Below are 16,837 nucleotides of genomic sequence, written 5' to 3'. Positions count from 1 at the left end.
ATTCTACGTTCTCTTGAGTACGAGGGATACTCAGCGTTACGAAAATTATAGAAGGGGTACACATATGTCAAAAGTTTGGGAAACAATGATAATGCTCTCCAGTTCCATCCATGCTGTTGCAAATGATAAGGACTCCTTTTTTACTGCAGTGTAGTATTCCATTGTGTAGATGTACCACAATTTTTTTAATTCACTCATCTGCTGATGGACACTTAGGCTGTTTCCAAATCTTAGCTATTGTATGATAGATCCTCCCTTCTTCCAGTTGATGGACAGACGTAAACCCCACCTGCGGCCAGACATTCCTGAGCTCTGAACCACCAATCAGCACTTGCCAAATACCCTAAGCCCCAGATTCCTAAGTCGATAGGTCCCTAATCACCAATCAGCATGTGCTGAGTGTCCTAAGCCCCATCCCCTATCCTTAAAGGTGCTTGTACCCTGGCGCTCGCTCTTCCGCCCCTCTCTGTGGAAGCAGTTGGCAGGGGTACCCTTTCCTCCAATAAAGCCTCTGTGTGTCCTGCCATCGCGATCTCTGGCTACCCTCTTTATTTAATCTATCATGATGGTGCCTCAGACCCAGCTGAATATGGAAAATCCTCTGGCCCTGCTCGGTGGCATGGACCTGAGTTGATTGGCCCATTCAGAACCTCTGGAACCCTGCCGTACCAGGACACGTGGGAATCTCGTCTCTTTCTTACCGGTAGGCCTCAGGGACCTCCCCCTTCCCCACCCTGGTTCCCTTGACCTGGAAGGGCCTCGGAGTTTTCTCATCTACTCGGCTACACGTTTTACGTTCTACGTTCATGATCTATGTTCTACGAAAGCCCAGGCGCCTGGCTGGGAAAACTTTGTTCTACCCCACCAAAAAGGTTTTATTTTTTTTATTTATTTATTTTTTTAATATATTTTATTGATTTTGTACAGAGAGGACGGGAGAGAGATAGAGAGCTAGAAACATCGATGAGAGAGTGTCATCGATCAGCTGCCTCTTGCACACCCCCCACTGGGGACATGCCCGCAACCAAGGTACATGCCCTTGACCAGAATGGAACCCGGGACCCCTCAGTCCCCAAGCCGACACTCTATCCACCGAGCCAAACCGGTCTCGGCCCAAAAAGGTTTTAGAGTGACGACCTTGGGACCTTTTCTCCTCTCTTTATCTACATGTTGGCTTTGAGGGAAAAGAAGGACACTTCTTATTCCCGCCCCAACTTCTTGGTGGCCCTTTCCCCTCTAGTCATGGGAACCTCTCAACCAGACGCCCCTAAGGTGTCTTCTCACCAAGGGTACCCCTGCTGGCTGCTTCCACAGAGAGTGGCGGAAGAGAGAGCGCCAGGGTACAAGCACCTTTAAAGATAGGGGACGCTGATTGGTGATTAGGGACCTATCGACTTAGGAAACTTAGGAATCGGGGGCTTAGGGTATTTGGCAGGTGCTGATTGGTGGTTCAGAGCTCAGGAATGTCTGGCCGCAGGTGGGGTTTACGTCTGTCCATCAATTGGGGGAAGGGAAGATCTATCATTGTAAATTATGCTGCTATGAACATAGGGGTGCATATATCCTTTCTGATTGGTGTTTCTAGTTTCTTGGGATATATTCCTAAAAGTGGGATAATAAAAATATATTAAAAATATATACAGAAAACCATGAGAGTCTACCACTTTGTATGCATTTACTAACATATATGTACACACACAAAATCCATATGAGACCATACTACAAGCATTTTTTCCCCTAGCTTTCCCTCCCCCCGCACCTCCTCAGTTAACAGAGAACTTTGCCTGTCAACACATGTGTGTCTGAAAATTGTGGTAAAAGTGCCCTTCTCTATTTGAGGTTAGTGATAGACCTCTGTCTGGAACCCAGACTTTCAGAGATAATTCTATTTTACATAAAAGTCTGTCTTAGGCTGGGCTCCCCCAAAAAACCAGAGCCTGAGAAAAGAATTATATGCATATAGTTTATTGTGGAAAGCAATACGTGTGGCTCAGTTGGTTGAACATCGTCCTATGCACCATACAATTCCCAGCCAGGGCACATGCCCAGGTTGCAGGCTCGATACCCAATAGGGGTGTGCAGGAGGCAGCTGATGGATATTTCTCACAAGGATGTTTCTCTCTCCCTCTCCCTCTCTCTCTAAAATAAATTTAAAAAAAAAAAACACACTTTTAAGAAGTGAGGGACTATGAAGAGTGAAATGGGAAGAGGGAAAGCTTGGCCAAAGGTGTAGTATTGAGCCACTTGGAGAGATGGAACATTGTTCCACTTGGGACTTTCTGTGGAGCCATATACAGTGTGATTCAACAAACAGAAAAGAGAATATTCATCCACTCTCTCTGGTCAAAAGTTGCCCCTTATGTGTTAATTCTCTTACTCTTCCAGGTTTACACAAGTGTCAGAAAATGGAAGATGTCACCGAAATTGGTTTGGCTCAGTGGATAGAGCGTCAGCTGAAAGGTCCCGGGTTCGATTCCGGTCAAGGGCATATACCTTGGTTGTGGGCACATCCTCAGTAGGGGATGTGAAAGAGGCAACTGATCGATGATTCTCTCTCATCGATGTTTCTAACTCTCTATTCCTCTCTCTTCCTCGCTGTAAAAAATCAATAAAATATATTTTTTTAAAAAGAAAGAAAGAAGAGAAAATGGTAGATGTCCTACAAGGTTGCATCAAAAAAAAAAAGGCCCCAGGCAAAAAGGCAAAAGATAGAAGCTGTAGCTGAGAGCAGCTACTATCAGGCAACACTTGCAAGCTGTTGGTTCCACAGTAATAGCTGATGTAAAAAGATGGATGGAGAGTATGTGAGGCAGGTAAGATGTGATCTTTCACTCATCCATAAGATCATTCACTCATTCAAACAAAAAATATTTATTGAGGAACCTGTATGTTCAGAGGCAGTTCTAGGCATTGGATATCTATAATTATAAACCAAGCTCCCAAGAATTTCCAGTTATTATCAGGATGCAAGTATATTTCATACTCAACACCTTCCTCTTCCTTGCCCCCATAACTATAGAGAACTATCAGTGTATTCATGTTATTCATTCAGAATCAATCTACCTATCTATCCTTCCTTTCTATTCCTTCCACTGCCATTCCAGTGTAGGCCTTGATTTTATTTTTTGATTTGGACTCTCAACAACAGTTTCTAACGTCAGTGGCATACCTTACATATTTGACAACTGAAACATCATTTTTAAAGCCCTTCTACTCTATAACAAAAGTTATTTTCAAGTACTAATAATAATATAAAACAATATGCTATGAAACAAGAAATGCAAAGAGTAAAAATCATTTTATTGAACTCATGCTCATATGTATAATTACACTGGTTAAAGATATATATATATATGTGTGTGTGTGTGACAGTATATATGTGTGACAGTATAAGAAAGGAAAAACAGCCGAAACCGGTTTGGCTCAATGGATAGAGCGTCGGCTTGGGGACTGAAGGGTCCCGGGTTCGATTCCGGTCAAGGGCATGTACCTTGGTTGCGGGCATATCCCCAGTAGGGGGTGTGCAAGAGGCAGCTGATCGATGACTCTCTCTCATCGATGTTTCTAACTCTCTATCTCTCTCCCTTACTATCTGTACAAAATCAATAAAATATATTTTAAAAAAAAAAGAAAGGAAAAACAGCAATGGATTAATAATTGTAATTATATTCATATATTTTTATTGATTTCAGAGAGGAAGGAAGAGAGAGATAGAAATACCAATGATGAGAGAGAATCATTGGTTGGCTGCCTCCTGCATGTTCCCCACTGGGGACTGAGCCCACAACCTGAGCATATGCCCTCGACCAGAATTAAACCTGGGACATTCTATCCACTGAGCCAAACCGGCTAGGGCTCATATACCTTTTATTTTAAATAAAAAGTAAAAACATACTTATTAATACATATTGGTCTGTAATAGGAATCCTATATAATAAAAGGCTAATATACAAATCATCCTAACAGTGGAATGGTCACTATGACGTGCACGGACGGGGACAGGGAGGAGAGTGGGGTGCGAGACGGGCAGACGCTCAATGCAGGAGCTGCCCCCTGGTGGTCAGTGTACTCCCACAGGGGGATCACTGCTCAGCCAGAAGCCAGCTCATGGCTGGTCAGCACAGAGGCAGTGGCGGGAGCCTCTCCTCCTCTGAGGCACTGTGCAGGCCTGGCGGAGCGGCCTGTTGTTCCCCCAACCACACACACACACACACCCTAGTGTGCGAATTTCATGCGCCAGGCCCCTAATAAATTATAACATTACAATTTCTGTTCTAATTCTTAATTTTTACAAATTTGTCAATGATTTTGTCAAAATTGATCTTCACATATAGACAGTATTACCAGATATGTTGCTCTAACTCACATATAGTTAAAAAAAAAACTATTTAGTAATTTTAATATTTTATTGCGATATAGTCTACATACTATATAATCCACTCTTTCAAAATGTATAGCTTAGTGGGTTTTAGTATATTCAAAAGTGTACAACCATCATCATATCTAATTTTGGGACATTTTCATCACCCCCAGAAAGAAATCTCATACCTATTCATAATCACTTCCCATTCTCCCATTCCCTTACACCTGGAAATCACCAATCTATTTTCTGTTGCCATCGATTTGCCTATCCTGGACATTTCATATAAATGGAATTACATAAAAGGAAAAGAGCTGTTTGTGTCTAGCTCTTTTCACATAGCATAATGTTTTTTGTTTGTTTACTATATTTTTATTGATTTCAGAGAGGGAAAGAGAGGAAGAGAGAGATAGAAACATCAATGAGAGAGAATCATTGATTGGCTGCCTCTTGCATGCCCCACACTAGGGATCTCATTTGAGCTTGCAACCTGGGCATGTGCCCTTGACAGGAATCGAACCTGGGACTCCAGTCTGCAGGCCAACACTCTATCCATGGAACCAAACCAGCTAGGGCTTAGCATAATGTCTTCAATCTTTATTCTTGTTGTAGTATGTATCAGTATTTCATTCCTTTTTATGGCTAAATATTAACTTTAATTTTGAACATTTTCTTCACATAAAACAGCAGATATATAAATAGTTGGAAAAAATATTAAACCTATGGATAAGATTGGCAAGATTCATAAAAATCCCATTTCATAATAAATTCCAAAAATTGCAATTATCTCGGTTTCTCCAGGATTGAAGCTAATAGCTTTCCATTATCTCCTTCGTTGAAAAAAAAATTTAAACTCAAATAAACACTACGAGTTTTTTATATAATGTTTTAGTTTTGCTTACTGCATAACAAATTATTCCCAAACTTTGTGGTTTCAAAGCACAGTGATAATTGACTATCTTTCATGGTTTCTATGAGTAAGAAATTCAGGCAGGGTACGCTGAGGAAGGCTCTTATCTGCTCCCCAGTATCTGGTGGGGGACTTGAAGGCTGGGAGCTTGAATCACCATACATCTAGCAGTTACGTTGCCTTTCAGCTAAGGTTTTAGCTAGAGCAATTGGCTGTACCACCTACATGAGACTGCTCCACGTGGCTTGAGCTTCCTTACAACAGGGCAAGTGTGAGAGAGAACACTCCAGGTAGGAGTTACATCCTTTTTATGATGTGTATTTCCTAGGTGAAGGCAGTCACAAGCCCCTGGCCAGAATCAAGGGGTGGGAACATAGACCTCACCTCCAGATAAAAAGAGTAGCAGTTACTCTGTAAAATGAGCATGTAGAACAGTATGAACACATGTATGTGGCCATCTCTCTTTAAATATATTTTCATTGATTTCAGAGGAAGGGAGAGGGAGAGAGAGATAGAAACATCAATGATGAGAGAAAATCATTGATCAGCTGCCTCTTGCATGCCCCACTCTGAGGATCAAGCCTGCAACCCAGGCATGTGTCCTTGACTGGAATCAAACCCGGGACCTTTCAGTCTGCAGGCTGATGCTCTGTCCACTGAGACAAACCAGGTAGGGCCCTGTGGGCATCTTTAGATGATCACAGTTTTTCCGCTGATCACAACAATTCACACCCCTCCCACATTTATACTCTCCCCATAGACCCTCAAGTATCATGGAACCAAGCTCAGGCACAAGAGACTAGATCTTGTCACCTAAATCCTGAACCTCAAGCCTGAGCAAATGCTGTGTAACAAATCACCCCCAAAGTTAGTGGCTCCTTCCAGGTACATCCTAATAAAAGAGTAATATGCAAATTAACCATTACTCCGCTACACCCACAAGCCACACCCACCAGCCATGCCTACCAGGAATCAGGAACAAATATGCAAATAAACCCAGCCAAGATGGCTAAGGCTACAGAGAGCAGGAGGAAGGCTTGGGTTTCCCCTGCAATGGAGGAAGCCAAGCTTTCCACCTGCCCCTGCTAGCTTAGGCCTCCATTGAAGATAACAAAGTTTCAATGATAGAAGATACATAAATCCAAACAGAAATGGCTGCTGCCATAAAGAAAGCAGAAGGCTTGGCTCCACTCCAGGCTACAAAGTTTCAATTGTAGAAGATAAATAAACCCCAGATACCAGGGCCTCCGCTTGGGTCACCAGGGGGCATGGCCAGCCTGCAAACCACCACAGGCCCCTCGCCCAGGCTGCCCCATGCCCCAAGGGAACCCCCACCCTGATCTGGGACACACTTCAGGGCAAACCAGCTGGCCCCCACCCATGCACCAGGCCTTTATCCTATCTAATTAAAGAGTAATATGCAGATTGACCATCACACCAACACACAATATGGCTGCCCCCATGTGGTCAAAGATCCTGCCTCCATGTGGATACAAGATGGCCACCACAAGATGGCCAGCAGGGGAGGGCAGTTGGGAGAGACCAGGACTGCAAGGGAGGGCAGTTGTGGGCAATCAGGCCAGCAGAGGAGGGCAGTTGGGAGGGACCAAGGCCTGTAAGGGAAGGAAGTTAGGAGTGATCAGGCCTGCAGGGAAGGGCATTTAGGGGGAACCAGTCCTGCAGGAGAGGGCAGTTAGGGGCAAACAGGCTGGCAGGGAAGCAGTTAGGCATCAATCAGGCTGGCAGGGAGTAGTTAAGGGGTGATCAGGCTGGCAGGCAGAAATGGTTAGGGGAAATCAGGAAGGCAGGCAGGAGAGCAGTTGGGAGCCAGCAGTCTTGGATTGTGATAGGGATGTCCAACTGCCCGTCTAGGCCCAGTTGGACATTCCTTGAGGGCAGTCAGACATTCCTCGAGGAGTCCCAGGTTGGAGAGGGTGAAAGCTGGGCTGAGGGAATTTCATGCACCGGGCCTCTAGTATTTTATGATTGGGAGGAAGACATAAATATATGAAAGGTTATATACTAATAAAAGAGTTTAACAAAAACCAACAATTCTGAAAATATAACAAAACAATTATATAAGTAAGAGATGTTTGGTTGGAAGCAACAGAAAGTGACTCCATATAACTTACTCAAAAGAGGGACATATTGAAAGATGAGATCACAGAACTAACAGAAAAAGAGAATGAGGCTTCAGGAAGGATGCAAACCAGTGAGTCCTCAGAACCTGAGGCACAGTCCCTTCATGGTGCTGGATGTTTTCAGTTCTCGGTCTGTACCAAGTCCTTCCTGTTTCTAGGACTCCACAGATGCTGTTTCTTCTCTCTTTGCACACAACCCTTCTTGCCTGACTAACTTTAATTCATCTCTAGATCTCAGCTACCATCCCATAGCATTTTCATAGCATTCCTAACACTGTGAATACATACATAATGCATTTAATGTCTGTGTATCTCACTAAAGTTTACAGTTCTCTGAGAGGGGCTTTGACTTTTTTTTTTCTACAAAAGTCTCTTACTTTTAAAGTTTTTTGTTTGTTTGTTTGTTTTTTGTTTTTGTTTTTTTTTAATATATTTTATTGATTTTACACAGAGAGGAATTGAGAGGGATAGATAGTTAGAAACGTTAATGAGAGAGAAACATCGACCAGCTGCCTCTTGCACACCCCCCACTAGGGATGCACCCACAACCAAGGTACATGCCCTTGACCGGAATCAAACCAGGGACCTTTCAGTCCGCAGTCCGACACTCTATCCACTGAGCCAAACCGGTGTTGGCTTACTTTTAAAGTTTTATCCATTAAACAAACATTTGTGGAAATAAATGAAGACCAATTAAATGAGACAGGTAAAAGCTATTTACTCAGAGCTCGTTACAGCAATGGAGTTAGTCACCATCACTTGCATTTTTTAAAAATATATTTTATTGATTTTTTACAGAGAGGAAGGGAGAGAGACAGAGAGCTAGAAACGTCGATGAGAGAGAAACATCAACCAGCTGCCTCTTGCACACCCCCTACCAGGGATGTGCCTGCAACCAATGTACATGCCCTTGACCGGAATCGAACCTGGGACCTTTCAGTCCACAGACCGACGCTCTACCACTGAGCCAAACCGGTTTCAGCCATCACTGGCATTTTGGCAGAGACTCAAAGTCAGGTAAAAAAAAAAAAAAAGGGAAAGCTTTATAGTGAAAAAAAGGAAAGCCTTGGGTATGACTGGATAGGGAAGCTGTAGGGGGGTTAACCGGAAGCAGGGTGCCCTACGTGACTGGGTAAGGGTGCACTATTTGACTTTCCACAATCGGTCCTAAATTGAAGCGGGGAGAGGGGAAAGAGGGGGGGGGAATTATGAAAGTTGTAGCATATTGATCAAGAACTGGCTTTGGGAAGATTGTTTCAGGGCTTACTACATGGCTTCCTAGGCTGGCTGCTGAAAGCAGTGATCTGACTTCCTACAAGTCTGTCTTACAGACAGTAGACCGGCTTCCTGGACTGAGTGGTATAAACAATGAGCTGGTTTCTCAGGCTAGTTGCTGCAGATTGTGGGTCAGAGTTCTATTGTTATATATGGCCTGACCATTGTCCATTGTCTATTCAATCCCTCACATTTAACAAAAATATATTATGTGCCCTACACCATGCTAAGTTCTAGGACACAGAGATTGCTAGAAGATGGTGGTTGACTAATTGAACAGTTGGTAGGAGATGGTGTTTAAATAACTAGGTGCACCCATTAGAATTGGGCTTGGCCGTGTATGACATAAAAACCTTAAATCTATAGTTTAAGTAAAATAGAAGTTTACTTCTCTCTCTTGCGAAGGCTCTGCAGGTAGGCACTCAAGGTCTGGTTTGGCAGTTCCATGGGCTCCCAAGCTCCTTCTAGCTTGCTGTTGCACCATCCTTAGCATTCCATTTCATGGAAAATGGCTGCTCAAGGTCCAGCCACCATACCCATATTTAAACCAAGAACAACAAAATAAGAGCAGAAGAGCACACACCCTCCCCCCCGCCCTCCCCACCACCACCATTTATATTTACTTCCCAGTGGCCAAAATTTAGTCATATGGCCATATATGGCTGTAAGGGAGGCTGGGAAGTGAATTTCTTCCAAGTGCACATATGTGAAGCTAAAAATGTCAGGTTTTATTACTAAGGAAGATGGGAAGAAAGGTCACTGGGGTCAGTTAGCAGCCTCTGCCAACTAGAGAAATGGGATTTGAAGATTATTCATAAATCTAATTACTCATATTGTCCTTTCCTCTAATATAGAATACTCCTGACTTACCACGTAATTATTTTCACTATGTATTGCAGAGTAAAATCAAGTTCTTTACATAGTTAAGAAGAAATGGATTTATGAGCTTTATGGTTATCCTATTTTAAGGACGTTGTCTACAGCAACTATTCGGAGTCTTCACTGTAACCAGACACACTTTTCTCTCAGCTCCCAGGAAGAACTATGCTTCTCCTGAATCATTAGGCAAAGGACAAAACCAAAGAGACATTTACAATGGCAAATACTCAGGCTTTTTATAGGCTAAACATTTGCAATATATGTTGTAGACCTTTACTGCAATCAATTGGATTCCAGGTGAAATTAAGTCCTGTTTCTTTTTTGATGAATTTATGATCCAATTAAATTCATGATTATATACATTCAATCCTGGTGAGATTGTAAACTCATCTGCAGTTCAATGAGGTGCAAGATCAGTTTCAGAATTTAGTTTATATCTGACATCTATGAGAGAAAGTTGCATGAAACAATGCTTATTTTCTTCTGGGATTCAAGGTGGATATTCTAAGTTCTTTGTTCTCTTATCTTTAACTATCCAATGACATTGGAAGCAAACTTCCAACCCTAAAATTCCATACCGCTCATTATCTTTAACTTGTTCTATAGGAACTGCTATCTGGCCCCTCAGAAACTCACATAATTTGCCTTGCTAGAATATGGAAGGGGTCTCATTTTTTTTTTTACTCATATCCAATTACAAGTGCCCCACATATTCCCTAAGGCTTTGCTGCATGCAATCCTACCTATCAATTAGTGGAATGACTTACTGAACAATCCTTTAATTCTCCATCAAGGAGATGTATATTGAGGTTAAGGCCTCTTTATACTTTGACCTAGTGACTAATCAATGGTATTGTTTATCTATTACCAGAATCCACAGTTCTGAGAAACAAGATGTGGTAGACAGAATAATGGCCCCCAATTATTAGGTAGGAGCCTCAGAGAACTTTCAGCGATCTTGTGGTACTGGAGAAACAAAAACTGGAGTTAAAGACCTGCCAAGAAGGAGGGCCCTGATAAATTCCCCCAGAATTTCAGTCAGAGCTCCTGAAGAACTATATCCTAGGATTACAGCTGTATCAGTCAGGGCCTAATCAAGAGGCAGATATCACACAGGAATCTGAACTGGTCAAGTTTAATATAAAGAAGTATTAACTTTAATAGGGCACAGAATCACTGAGAGATTGGCTAGTAAGAAGAAAAGATAATTCTAAAGAAAGGGGGAATAGCAGATATGAAAAAGAGCTACCCCTCCTAGAACTGAAATAAAATATCCAAGAAAGACCACCCATCCTGCCCCAAACTTTCTCCCAGGGCTGGGATCCAGGCTTAGTTTAAGAGAACCTGGCTCACTAGCTGGTGTGAGGAGTTGCTGAGATGCACAGGGGTCTTCAAACTACGGCCCGCGGGCCACATGCGGCCCGCAGAGGAGTCTGATCCGGCCCGCCAGGTTTTTTGGGCAGTGAGCGCAGCCGAGGTGTTACAGTAGGAATTAGTAGTTCATATAGTCCGGCCCTCCAGCTCTCTGAGGGACCGTGATCTGGCCCCCACTTTAAAAAGTTTGAGGACCCCTGCGGACCAGAAGGTGCCAGGGGAAGTCATTCATGGGAAGGAGCCTCATCATTTGCAGTTTGCTGAGAAGCTACCTAAGGAGGTGACAGGTGAAGCTGTTGGCTGCTGAGCACCGTTGACAGCCATGCACTAAGGAAGTGGCTCATGCCACTGGAGCCAAAGGAACGTCAGAATTGGGGAGAGACCTCTTCCTCCTCCAGTGTTTCTCCAGCACCCTCTACTGACAATGCTTAGCATTGTGCCAGCTGACAGAAAAATATTTACAGAATCCAGCTCCTGTATTGTAAAGCAGGAAGTGAAGGGTGGGGCTAGTGCTAAGGTTAATTGATAATTGGCACAAAGGACAGTCTAGAAATAGATCAGCCTGCACTAAGACTGAAACTCAGCTTCTAGTCAACTCAGCCCCACACTGGATTAAAGTGATTCTCCCCGGGAGGGTATGTACTGGGGGGGAGGGGGGGGTATTGGTATATGTACAAAAATAATAATTTAATTAAAAATATATTTAAAAAAATAAAATAAAAAATAAAGTGATTCTCCCCTCTTTTAATTGCCTGCCAGAAATTAAAGTGAATTAGCTGTGAAGAAATATAATATTATCTAGACACAACTATCTCTACAATTTTTTTAGACACAATAACTGTCAGTCAGAAATTATCAGATGCCTCAGGAGTTATCATCAAATTACTGAAAACCAAGAGAGAGAAAAATACTCAATAGTAACAGACCCACAGCTGATCTAAATATTGGACTTATAAAACATGAATTTTTAAATAACCGCAATTTATGAGATTGAGAAAGTGGATGGTAAGATGGAGAATTTCAGCAGAGAAGTGAAATCTATAAAAATAATTAAATGTAAAATCTAGAACTAAAAAAAACCTATAAATAATATATTTGTCTCTATTTCCCACTTTTCATAAGAGTGCATCCATACCCAAGTCCCATTTAATTTTTTCCACTCAGAAAATTGCTTTACTTGATAATTGTTGTTACCTTGTAAGTGTCCATTATGTGACAGGCACTGTAATACATATATCATATAGTTCTCTCCACCCACTAACCTTGTTAAGTAGATATTAACTAGTTCCCCGTTATATATACAGTACATGGAAATTGACACAGAGATTAAGAAATTTTCCCCAAAACAAACAGCTGAAATGTTGAAGCTGAAATCCCAGCCGAGGTCTATCAATCTGACTCCAAACCTGCATGCTTGCCACTAAACTACACATGACCTCTCTCTTCCCTACTTGTCTGAGCATATAGACACTATTTCCTTCCTATCTCTTCAGTGTAACTCAGTATCTTAGCTTATTTCCTATTTCTTGTTTTCTTTTCCTAAAAAGACATTCTTAATTCTGAGCAAGGCTAATTCTTCTACCTTCTGAATCTGTGCTTACCCACTATTCAGAGTCCTCACTCCCTCTCTTAGGCCTGTAACTTTCCCCTCTCTACCACTATTCCCTCTTCTCCACGGTCTCAAGTCCCCATCCTAAAAAAAGAGAAAAAGATTTTTTAAAATCCCTTCATCCTTTTCCTTGCTCAACCTAACCTTCATTTCTCTTTCCTTCCCTTCACTACCAAACATCTCAATGGTAATTTCTGCAGGTCACACACACTCATTAACTCACTCAAATTGAAACATAAAACTCCTCTCTCAACAGTCACCATGGTCTCTTTTTTACTTTCAAACCCCACAAGCTGTGTGAGTCCTCACCTGTTTACTTTCTTTATCAGAGAACTATGGTCACATACTGAGTTCGGCCACAGCTGTAGTGAATGGTTCTGTGTGAGCTCATACACATGTTGCACTGCCAAGATCCTGCTTCAGGTCTGCACCTGGACCTTCACATTCTGCTGCAGGTCTGTATTAGCCACAGTTCTCCAGAGAAACAAAACCAATAGGATTTGTGATGATTCTCTCTCATCATTGATGTTTCTATCCCTCTCTCCCTCTCACTTCCTTTTTAAAATCAATAAATCAATGCTCTGGGAGAGAAGGGGGGGAGGGGGGAGGGAGGGATGGAGGAAGAGAGAGAGAGGGAGGGAGAGAGAGAGGGAGGGGGCAGGGAGGGAGGGGGGGAAGGGAGGGGGGGGGAGGGAGAGAGGGGGGGAGGGAGGGAGGGAGAGAGGTTATAAAGAATTGGATCTCACAATTATGGAGGCTGCCAAGTCTATAATCTTCATTGTGGGCCTGCAGGCTCAAGACTGAGGAGAGCCAATGGGTGCGGTTTTAGTCCAAAGGCCAGCAGATTGGAGACCCAAGAGAACTGATGGTCCAGATGAAGTCTGAAGGCAGTCTGCTGGATAATTCCTTCAACTAACTAGATAAGGCCCACCTACATTATAAAGGCTGTTTTACTCAAAGTTCACCAACCTAAATGTTAATCTCATCCAAATATACCCTCCCAGTTGATAAATAAAATTAACCATTATAAGGTCCTTCTCCCATGCAATGGGTCTTGCACATCACCCCTCTCCCAGAGCACTCTGATCCAATCATAGGCAGGAAGTGCAGGTACAAGTATCCAGGTACAATTCTCAGTTAATGAGTACAGACATTGGCAGACGGATATTCCAGACTCCCATCTTTCATGTGGACAATTCTGGGAGGCATTCTCTAAGTTTGGAAGTTCTACTGGAACGAAGCCTGCATTGCCTAAAACCAAAATATAAAACAAAAACAAAAAACAAAACAAAACACTCTTTTATTGACTTTTCCTCCTTCTCTTCCTCATTTTCTGTGATTCTTCACTCCTGCTTCCTGGGATCCCTCCCCAGAAAAACTACCTGTACCTACTGTATTTTTCGGACCATAAGATGCACTTTTTTCCCCCCAGAAGTGGGGGGGAAAAGTCCCTGCATCTTATGGTCCAAATATAGCCTACACATATACTTTAAAAAAAAAGTTTTTTTACTTGCCCGGCTCTGTGTGGTCTCTGTGTGCTTGCCCGGCTCTGTGTGCTTGCTGCAGCCACTGTCTATTCCTCCGTGCCCAGAGTGTCTGCCCCGCTCTGTAAACCCCGAGTGGTAGAGGAGTTCCCATGTATGGTAGTCAGCCTCCATGCCCTCGCTGCAGCCATATCTCCATGTCAGCCCAGGTGCGGTGTACGGTAACTGCGTAATCCAAACCGTAATCATCGCCTGTACCCCTTGCTGGCCCGTACTCCGTGCCCGGAAGAATGCCGCATCTATTCCCCCAATCATTCCTCTCCGCCCTCTGTTGCCGTGCTTGACTACTGGGTAGGCGTACTGTAGATCTCAGCAGAACCTTTACCATAAATCTTCAACTTTATTCTAATTTATTACTGAAGTCTCTCGTTATTGTGTTTTACAGTACATTTTGTCTTTTGCTGACTGTATTTGTATTTGTTAATAATGGTTCTAAATGGTTCTAAATGCTGCTGTTTACTTTACAGGGTTGATTACATGTGTTTATGACTGTGATGTTGGGTTTTAATGCACATAAAATATTTTAGGACACTATTTGTTTCAGAATCTTTTTTTCTTCATTTCCCTTCTCTAAAAACTGGTGCGTCTTATGGTCCGGTGCGTCTTATGGTCCGAAAAATACGGTAAATCTATACTCTGGCTCTTCTTTTGGGGAAACTCAAACTTAATGCCTTCTCAGTAGCAGCTGACTCTGATGATTCTGTCCTGATTCTGCCCCTGCCTCCCTGACATCTGTTTCTCTCAGTAGCTTCTCTTCTGTTGGCCTGACCTTCATAATGTGGGGTTCTCTGTTCTCTACCTTCTTCCTTTCTCCCTCCATTGACTCTCATGATTGATGCCACTAATTTCAGCCCAGTGCTTGCCACTCTTCTTGCTCTAGTCTCATGCTTCCTCCGCCTTCTGGGGATCCCTTGAGGCTGCTGCACTATTCAGAGTCCTCAATGGTAAGAACCTCTCCAAAGCTTCCAATATTAAAACAAAGCAACACCCTTTAAACCTTTGCCAGAGAAGGCACATCTTTAGGCGAGAATAGTAGTCACTTAAACATCCTTGATGCTTTGAGCTGCTTGTCTACCTCCACACCAAAGCTTCAGGTGTGGAAGGCATCCTTTCCCACCTAAAAATTGGCCTAAGCTAAACAAACTCCATCTGTAGTTCCTTTATTAAATGTGAGTCAATCTAACACTTTCAAAACAATCAAAACAAATTTCTATAAAAACCAAGAGAGCCCTAGCCGATTTGGCTCAATGAATAGAGTGTTGGCCTGTAGACAAAAGGGTTCGATTTTGATCAAGGGCACATGGTCAGGTTGTGGGTTTGATCCCCAGGAGGGATGTGCAGGAGGCAGCTGATCCATGATTCTCTCTCATCATTGATGTTTCTATCTCTCTCTCCCTCTCTCTTCCTTTCTAAAATTAATTAAAAAAATATTTTTTTAAAACAAGAGAAAAAGGGTTCCGCGCTACCCAGGGAGGGCTTCATACGGCGTTGTTCTCGGTTCCCACGTAACTTAAAGGGAAACCTCACAATGTCCGGAGCGCTTGATGTCCTGCAAATGAAGGAGGAGGATGTCCTCAAATTCCTTGCAGCAGGAACCCACTTAGGTGGCACCAACCTTGACTTCCAAATGGAGCAGTACATCTACAAGAGGAAAAGCGATGGCATCTACATCATCAATCAGAGGAGAACCTGGGAGAAGCTTCTGCTGGCAGCTCGGGCCATTGTTGCCATTGAAAACCCAGCTGACGTCAGTGTCATATCGTCCAGGAATACTGGCCAGCGAGCAGTGCTGAAGTTCGCTGCTGCCACTGGAGCCACTCCTATTGCCGGCCGCTTCACCCCTGGAACCTTCACCAACCAGATCCAGGCAGCCTTCCGGGAGCCAAGACTTCTGGTGGTGACTGACCCCAGGGCTGACCACCAGCCTCTCACAGAGGCGTCTTATGTTAACCTGCCCACCATTGCTCTGTGTAACACAGACTCTCCTCTGTGCTACGTGGACATTGCCATCCCTTGCAACAACAAGGGGGATCACTCAGTGGGTCTGATGTGGTGGATGCTGGCCCGGGAAGTACTACGCATGCGTGGCACCATCTCCCGTGAACACCCGTGGGAAGTCATGCCTGATCTGTACTTCTACAGAGATCCTGAAGAGATTGGAAAGGAAGAGCAGGCCACTGCTGAAAAGGCTGTGACCAAGGAGGAGTTTCAGGGTGAATGGACTGCGCCTGCTCCTGAATTCACTGCTGCGCAGCCTGAGGTCGCAGACTGGTCTGAAGGCGTGCAGGTGCCCTCTGTGCCCATTCAGCAGTTTCCTACTGAAGACTGGAGTGCTCAGCCTGCCACTGAAGGCTGGTCTGCAGCCCCCACTGCTCAGGCTACTGAGTGGGTAGCAACAACCACTGAGTGGTCCTAAGCTGTTCTTCCACAAATTCTTAACAGAACGGAAATAAGGTTGATGGAAAATAAACAGTTTCTAAAAAAAAAAAAAAAAAAAAAAAAAGAGAGAGAGAGAAAAAGGTAAAAAAAGATCCAAGATGGATACCCACACATATCCACTAATCAGAGATATCTGAACCTTTAAATTGAGCAGATCTATTTTAAAATAAAACTAACAGATATGAATGTAAAAATATTTATCTAAAACTTTTAGAAGAAAACAAGAAAAAAAATTGTGACCCTAGATTTGCAAAGATCTCTTATAGATGACACCAAAAGCACAGTCCACCAAAGAGAAAAACAAAT

The 16,837-nt window shown here is 43.2% G+C and overlaps 1 protein-coding gene across 1 annotated transcript; it reads left to right on the top strand.

Annotated features, from left to right (window-relative positions):
• The first annotated feature begins 15,552 nt into the window (after positions 1-15,552).
• Positions 15,553-16,592, top strand: LOC311616550 (small ribosomal subunit protein uS2-like). The gene has a single exon (XM_084872031.1). The coding sequence runs from the start codon at positions 15,621-15,623 to the stop codon at positions 16,506-16,508; it is 888 nt and encodes a 295-aa protein (XP_084728157.1). The 5' UTR covers positions 15,553-15,620; the 3' UTR covers positions 16,509-16,592.
• The last annotated feature ends 245 nt before the right edge of the window (positions 16,593-16,837 follow it).

The sequence above is a fragment of the Pipistrellus hanaki genome (genome assembly GCF_964339955.1).
Source record: "Pipistrellus hanaki genome assembly, chromosome: 1".
Taxonomy (NCBI): domain Eukaryota; kingdom Metazoa; phylum Chordata; class Mammalia; order Chiroptera; family Vespertilionidae; genus Pipistrellus; species Pipistrellus hanaki.
Note: the sequence above shows the minus strand (reverse complement) of the source record. Positions and strands in the feature narration are given on the sequence as shown.

What these genes read in the sequence shown, in the direction of transcription:
- LOC311616550 (XM_084872031.1), top strand. Translation starts at nt 15,621, where the DNA reads ATGTCCGGAGCGCTTGATGTCCTGCAAATGAAGGAGGAGGATGTCCTC.